At 53.2% G+C, this 7,911-nt stretch overlaps 1 protein-coding gene across 6 annotated transcripts in view; it reads left to right on the top strand.

Moving 5' to 3' along the window:
• The window catches only part of GPATCH8 (G-patch domain containing 8), a 57,677-nt gene extending 51,232 nt beyond the window's left edge, over positions 1-6,445 (top strand). For 5 of the 6 annotated variants that reach the window (XM_082332129.1, XM_082332133.1, XM_082332131.1 and 2 more), the window contains one exon: positions 122-6,445. In XM_082332129.1, coding sequence (XP_082188255.1) covers positions 122-3,971 — 3,850 coding nt within the window. In that variant the 3' untranslated portion in view covers positions 3,972-6,445. The remainder of the gene's footprint in view (positions 1-121) is intronic. The other variant, XR_014230412.1, reaches the window with a different exon arrangement.
• The last annotated feature ends 1,466 nt before the right edge of the window (positions 6,446-7,911 follow it).

Below are 7,911 nucleotides of genomic sequence, written 5' to 3' on the forward strand. Positions count from 1 at the left end.
TATTTCTGGATAGAAGAGTACTTGAAATGGGTAAAAGATTGTTTTAGGACAGGCATAAAACCAATTGCAGAGGTATACAACTGGCAGTCAGCTGTTTTTCTATTTTAACTTGTTCATACAGCGCTCCTGGAAGCGGACCCATGTTCAGAACCACCACAGTGGCTGTGGACGAGGAAGGTGGAGATGACGACGATTCTGCAGCCAACAGCGGTTCTTTCATCCAAACGGCTTCTGGCCAAGCTCCAGAGATGACTATGGACAGAGGTTTCCTAAACACTGGACAAGTCGGTGGCACTGTTATGCCGAGCCAGGTGCCCATCCAGACAGCGCAAGCAATCAGCTTTGGCATTAAGAGTACTTTGGGAACTCCACTGCAGAAGATCGGCGTGTCGTTTTCGTTTGCCAAGAAGACTCCGGTAAAGCTCGAGACCATAGCTTCCGTTTTCAAGGACCACGTGGAAGAATCAAGTTCTGTAGATGGAGCAAAAGCTGATGAGAGAGGGTCCTCAGATGCAGGGAGCCTGCAGAAATCTGGCGAGGGCGAAAGCACAAATAATTCTGATGGCAAGACGGAGGAAGATGACCAACATGACAAAGATAGTGGGTCTCTAGCCACTACATTATCTAAACTAAAAAAGATGAGACGAGAAGATGGACCAATGGCAGTGGAACCAGAATACTACCACTATATTCCCCCAGCCCATTGTAAAGTAAAGCCTAATTTTCAATTCCTGCTTTTCATGAAGTCTACCGAACAAATGGAAGCTGAAAATGTGAACAAAAAAAACACGCATGAAGTTAAAAAGGGGAGTTCTCCAAAACCCAAACCCGGCAAGCACACAGAGAAGGCCGCTGAGAGCACGGGGCAGCAGAAGGAGCAGAGTACTACTGAAACCGCAGCTCAGCAGAGCAAAACAGAACTAAAAGAAGTCCCAGAAAACGCGAGTATGCAGGAGAGCAAGCATCTTACAGAGAGCGATCTCCCCGAGCCAGACACTACTAAAGAAGTCGCTCAGCCTGCCCCAGGCTGTAAAGACGTCACTGAAGGACCAAAGCATCCGACAGGACCTTTTTTTCCCGTTCTGAGTAAAGATGAGAGCACGACTCTCCAGTGGCCTTCAGAGCTTCTCATATTTACCAAAGCAGAACCGTCTGTTTCATACAGTTGTAACCCCCTGTATTTTGATTTCAAGCTTTCTCGCAACAAAGATGCTAAAGGTAAAGGGACAGAGAAATCTAAGGAACCAGGGGGTCTTTGTAAAGAAAACGTTCCGAGCACAGAATCTGGCGAGATAAGCAAACCCAAGGAGGCAGAAAGCGCGGCTAACAGTTCTGCTCTAAAAATGGAAAACAAATCTCTGTCCAGCGGTGGCTCCCAGAACAAGCAGGAGTCCGGTTTGACAAGCGTTAGTAAGGGAGAGGGAGAGGACAGTAGTAAAAGCATAACTGGTAAGAATAAATCTGGGAGATCCCATAAACATAAAAAGAAAAAGAAGCACAAAAAGTCCAGCAAACACAAACGTAAACACAAGGAGGAAGCTGATGAGAAGAGCCGAAAAACTGACCTGGGGGAAGAGAAACCCAAGAAACGGAAAAGACACAGGCACAAAAAAGGCAAATCTTCTCTTTCTACTGAATCGGAACGAGCGCTAAAAGCTGAACTGTCTGAAGAGTGTAGCCATTTCCAGAAGAAAAAGCGGTGCTCGCAGGAGTCCCAGAGGAAGTCTTTGTCTGCCGAAGAGGGAAGCAGCAGTAAAAAAGAGGATGGTGGTAACTCCTGCCAGGAGCACAGCAGCAAGAAACACAAGGCTGATTTGCAGCAGTTACCTGCTTCGAGGAGACGGTGTTTGGCTCCTTCCCTGGGCAGGGCCAACCGCCGGAGCCGGCAGAGCAGCGGGGACTACGACAGCGACGAGGGCTCCCACAGGAAGCACTGCCGGCAGAAATCCCCGTCGCAGTACAGCGACGACTATGACTCCGGCAGCGACCACTCCAGGAGCCGCTCCAGGTCGGGGCGGAGGCACTCCTCTCGCAGGTCCTATTCCACCAGCTCCGACGCCTCCTCGGACCACAGCCGGTACAGCCATCGGAGAAGTTACTCGGATGATAGCTACAGCGATTACAGCGACCGGTCAAGGTGCCATTCAAAGCGGTCCCACGACTCGGAGGATGACTCCGACTACAACAGCTCAAATCACAGATCAAAGCGGCGCAAGTACTCCTCTTCTGAAGATGACTACAGCTCGAGTAGGAGCAGGTCGAGGAGTCGAAGCAGGAGCCGAACCCACCCTCGAGATAGGTCAAGAACAAGGAGCCGGGGCAGAACACGCAGCAGCAGCTGCAGCCGCAGTCGAAGCAAGAGGAGAAGCCGAAGCGTAACGGGGCGCAGCTGGAAACGGAGCCGCAGCTATAGCAGGGATCGCAGCCGCAGTACGAGAAGCCACTCGCAGAGGTCTCTGTCACGAAAGGGCTCTCGAGGCCACGAGAGCCCTGAGGAGAGGAGGTCTGGGAGAAGAGACTTCATCAGGTCCAAAATCTATCGCTCACAGTCTCCTCACTATTTCCGGACAGGCCGAAGTGAAGGATCGTCGCTGAAGAAAGAGGACGGCAAAGGAGAGGATCTGAAAGGATCTGGCTCGCTCTCCCAAAACAGCAGCAGCTCTGGCACGGGGAGAGCCTCGGAAGGTGACTGCAGTCCGGAGGAGAGAAACTCCGTCACTGCGAAACTTCTCCTGGAAAAAATTCAATCCAGGAAGGTTGAGAAGAAGCCCTGCGTCGCTGACGAGATGCTGGCAGGGGCAAACAAGGTGGGCATAAAGCTGAAAGATCCTCCCCAGGGCTACTTTGGCCCAAAACTTCCTCCTTCCTTAGGCAACAAACCGGTTCTCCCCTTAATTGGGAAATTGCCAACCGTTCGAAAACCAAACGCCAAAAGATACGAAGAGTCTGGCTTGGAGAGGGGCGAGGAGCAAGAGCTGTCGGATTCCGAGGATGTTTCCCAAGGCATTGAGGAGGCTCAGTTGGGCGGCCAGTCTCTCCTGGAAGAAGTGGTGATGGTAATTCAGGACAAACCTCTGGATGAGCAGAAACGCGACGAACCTGCCGTGGAAATGCCCTCCATTCCCCTCGAAGCACCGGCACTCCCCGAGTGCTTCGGTTCTGGAGATCTGGTCATGCCGCACAACTTCCTCTCGGATCCGAGCGATGGCGATGGGCTAGAATCTATGGACGGGGGCAACCAGCCTGTCCCAGTGGAAACCAGTATGATGCCCTTAGTTCCAGATGTCGAGCACTTTCCCGGCTACGTGCCTCAGAGCGGGGAGCCGAGCATCGAAGGGGATCGGGAAGGAGGAGAAGACTCCTCTCTAGCACCGCTCGAGAGCCAGCCGATCACTTTTACACCCGAAGAAATGGAGAAATACAGTAAGCTGCAGCAAGCTGCTCAGCAGCACATTCAGCAGCAACTTCTGGCAAAGCAGGTCAAGGCTTTTCCCGCCTCGGCGGCCCTGGCGCCGGCAGCGCCCGCCCTGCAGCCCATCCACATTCAGCAGCCGGCGGCGGCGTCCGCGACCTCCATCACCACCGTGCAGCACGCCATCCTGCAGCACCACGCCGCCGCGGCCGCCGCCGCCATCGGGATTCACCCTCACCCCCATCCCCAGCCTCTCGCTCAGGTTCATCATATACCCCAGCCCCACTTGACGCCTATTTCGTTATCCCACTTGACCCACTCGATTATTCCAGGGCACCCTGCTACGTTCCTAGCCAGCCACCCCATCCACATCATTCCGGCGTCGGCTATCCATCCGGGCCCCTTTACTTTTCATCCGGTTCCTCACGCTCTGTATCCAACCCTTCTTGCCCCGAGACCCGCTGCCGCTGCGGCCGCGACAGCGTTACATCTTCACCCTTTGCTGCACCCCATTTTCTCAGGACAGGACTTGCAGCATCCACCCAGTCACGGCACATGAAGGACAAAACGAAGTAACCTTGGAGGAAGGAGAATATTTTTGCGTTTTGGGAAGGGGTTGAAGTTGAGCCAGCTGGCAGGTGAGGCCTGAGAATTTCCTTTCACTCTTTAGCAGCCAAAGAAGCCAAAGGCTCGAGGGCTGGGTAGCAGCAGGCGGCGGGTCGGTTCGTAAGCGTTGTGTATATCCGCTGCCAGGGGCTGTCTCGCGTCCCCGACACCTCCGTGCACGTAGCAGCACTGTATCCTAGAAGAATCATTTCACGTGTAGACCAGCGAGACACCCGGAAAGGCTTTTTTTTCCCTGGATTCTTACACTTGGTCATCTTCCTTCTGCCGTCTTGTATATGGTAAATGAGATTTCATACACACTAATAGGTCTCTCAAAATCCTTTTAATGAGGTCATCTAATTAAAATAGTCAGCATGATTGAATCCGGCTTGTAATCAGCGATAAAACACGCAGTAACTGACAGCTGTGGGTCCTGGCGAGGAGACCGGTGGAAGGGCAGTGCCACTCTTGTTTTGGCTGGGCCAGTACCAGTTTTCAGGCGTTACAGCAGATTTCTTGGCACCCGATCGCCGCATACGTGGGTTTTTTTGGTTGTTTTTTTGTTTTTTTTGTTTGTTTTTTTTTTTTTTTTTTGCTCAGTGTGAGCAGCAAAGGTGGAAGTAAGATCTTATTTTAAAGCCGAAGAGAGGAGCCGCGCGTGTGCTCGGAGCTCCGACCCTTCTCCATCCCGCATTAGCATTCTCCTGCGCGAGGGCTGCGCCTCGACGCCTCCTGGATATCCTGGACTGGAGAGAGGTTCTCACTGCGGTTGGCGATTTCAACCTGGGCTTTGACCACTCTTCTCCTGAGGGGGGGCGGGGAAAATATCACTCTGACTTCCACCTTTTGCGGTGTTGGGAAAGAGGCACTCGGATGAGAGAGAGAAGAAAAAATCCCTTTAGGAATTGAAGCAATACAGAGGACTGGGGAGAGTGGCCGGGGTATGTAAAGTGTATTCTTTCCTCTGTAATACTGATGGTTTCCTTATTAATTTATAGGATTTTTTTTTTTTAAATGTAAAGAATTGCACTGAACTCTGTAAACAAAGATGCTGCTTTTTGTAGCTCATATAAAAAGGTTACATTTGTAGTATACCGCAATAATATTTTTTACAGCCAGTTCTTTTAGTGGTACTTGTTCTGGTGGCTTTTGTGTAAATATGTTTGCCGTAGGTGAAATAAGACACTTGTAAAGGTTCCACTTTATAGTTTCAGCTAGACGCAAAATGACTAAGCATGTATATTTTATCAAGCTCATGTATTTTTGAAGTTTTTATGTACTATAAAATGTAAAAAAACAAACAAAAAAACCTTCATTTGGCATTTTGCAGAAGAAAAAAAAAAAAAAGGTGAGACTTGGACTGGGCGAGGTGCGCGGAGGACACCGGTGACTCTAACAGCTAATGAACGGCATCGCGTTGGAAGGCGGCGGTGGCCGCCGGCTTTGCGGGGGGCAGCAGCCCGGGCACGCCGCGCGCTCCTCGGCTTTGCTGAGCAGTCGCTTATAGGAATTGACACTGGAGGCGGTCTCAGGAGTGTCAGGAACTTGGGTTGGCTCCCAGAGTATGAAATAACCCCTTTTTTTTTTTTCCTCTTTTTCCCCTCCCCCGGGTTTGAATCGGTGATTTGCAGGTGCCAGCCTGGCTGTGCCGTTCAGTCCAGCCTCCTGGTGAAGGAAAGCCTAACCCTTTGCCATCTTAGACGCAGGGAGAGGTGGTTTAGGACAAATCCCTTGAGGCTGTGCCTGCCCGTGGTGTTCCATAAGGGATTTCTCTCTGCTTTCCGGCATCGTCCGCTGCCTGCAGGTAACACTAACCCTGGGAGGCTGCTCCATCCACGAGCTCTTCCCATCGCACCAGGACGAGTTGCTGCTGTCCCCGCTGCCCTGGGTATTTCAGGTTGGGATCCTCCTCGTGTCAGAGCGGTTCCGGGGCACCTTACGGTGCTTTGCAGGGCCTGGTTTTCAGAACAGGCAGGATTTTTAGGCCAGGCAGGAGCAGGCAGCGAGGGGATGTGGAGCGCGTTCCAGCTGCCTGGCGTCCCCTCCCCGTCCTCTCCCAAAGCCCAGCACCGAGACCCGGGGCGGGGGCAGAGATTGAAAGGATCGAAAACTTGGGCTTCCTCACTCTTTAAACGAGAAACTTGGTGTTTGAGCGGGTCGGACTGAAACGCAACGGTCAAAAAAAGGGACTCAATTTCTCTGTAAATAATTAACAGAATACAGTATTAATGTCTCAACGCTGAGCTTCATTAGCTTCTAGATTCAATATGCGTGTTCTGGCACCCTTCACACTGCAGTCAGGGGTTTTTTTGCCTTCCAGAATAGTGCTAAAAATAATTAACCTATCATTACTTAACAAGCATAAACAGACTGTATTTAACTTTGTCACATAAGATATATATATAAATATATATATATGCTGTAAAATGAGGGGAAAAAAAACCTTTCTAATAAACCAATGATTTGTGGAAAAAAAATGTGTGGTGGAGTGCGATGACTTGGAGCTGGTGCATCTGAGCGCGGTGCAGCCCGGGGCTGTCTTTTTCCTAAAATAACGGTGTTGGATGCTTGGTTCATGGACTAAAACTACTTTTAATTGGATTACTTTGCTTGGAAGATACCGAGGTGGATACAGAGAAAATGTACTCTTAGTTATTTTATTTTAAAGGGCATTATTTTGGGTAGGAGCTCTCAACGCGCTGCGTTCTGCAGATTCTCTCCTGGCGCGATCAAGCCACCGGGTCGGACTTTAATTAAAGGTGAAGCGGGGCAAGAAAGGGGGGGCGTGGGTACTTCGGCGGCTGGAGCGGCGGCGTGCCCCGGTGCTGAGCTTCTCGACCACCCCACCCTTGTGCTCCCCGCTCTCCCCGTGCCCTCCCTGCGGCCGGTTGGATGTCGGGGTGCTGCAGCCTCGGGGCCGTGGGCGTCGCTGGCTGCCGGGTGGGCGCCGATCCGCGGTGGCTCAGGCCAAAGCTCCGTCCGTCCGCCCGCCCCGGGGCCTCCTCTACCCGCAGCCGGTCGCCCAGGGGCGGAGGAGAAGCACCAGCCCCTGCGAGCGGGGACGATGCCACCTCTCCGCACTAAGTCCATGATGTGGGGGCTCTTTTCGCCCTCTTTAAATGTTTTTTTTTTTAACATCTCCCTCATCAGCAGCTCCTGACCCCGGGGCTGCAGCCTTGTCCCTGCGCTTGCTTCTGCTGGGAGGCGGCACGACGCCGGCAGCGGGGCTGAGCGCGGTCCTGCCGCCACCGCCGTCGTCTCTGAAGCTGACGGTTGAGCAGCTCCCGGCTCTGCGTCGCCGGCGCTGCCCGCCGCGCCCCCCGCCATCCCCAGGGCTTCTGCTGCTCTGGTGGTCGCGCCCTGCCTTTGCCAGCCCGGGTGCTCATCCAGAGGAGGCGATTGCTCGGCGCGAGGAGCGTCCTTAACCAAAGGGCCTGATTTGGTGCAAGGAAGAAAAATTCAAAGCCCTGAATGTTGCCAAGGTTGGGGTACGGGATGCGGCCTGCCTTTGCCTGGGCCGTCCTCTCTTGGGTGGCCCTGGACCTGGTTGGCTGGGTGGGTGGCGATGTGGAAGTGTTGCAAGAAATGGGAAAATAAGTGATTTGGTGGGGGACAGAAGGAGGAGTTACCTGAAAGCGGCCCGGTGCGGGTTTCAGCTGGGAAGAGACCTCCCGAAGAGGAGCAGCTGCCGCTTAGCGCAGACCCCTGTGCTCAGCTGGCCTCTCCCAGGGGCCGCGAGCTGAGCCGGGCTCGGCTAAACCCTTCCCACCCTTCGGAGCCCCACAGCCTCGGCTCAGCCCCGGGTTTGGGCAAATCCCACCGGTTTCTGGTGGCAGCTACTCTGCGGGAGCGGGGAGGCCGGGGTCGCCTCCCGCAGGGGGCTGGCTCCGGTG

This window comes from Platalea leucorodia (genome assembly GCF_965183815.1).
Source record: "Platalea leucorodia genome assembly, chromosome: 22".
In the NCBI taxonomy this organism is placed as follows: domain Eukaryota; kingdom Metazoa; phylum Chordata; class Aves; order Pelecaniformes; family Threskiornithidae; genus Platalea; species Platalea leucorodia.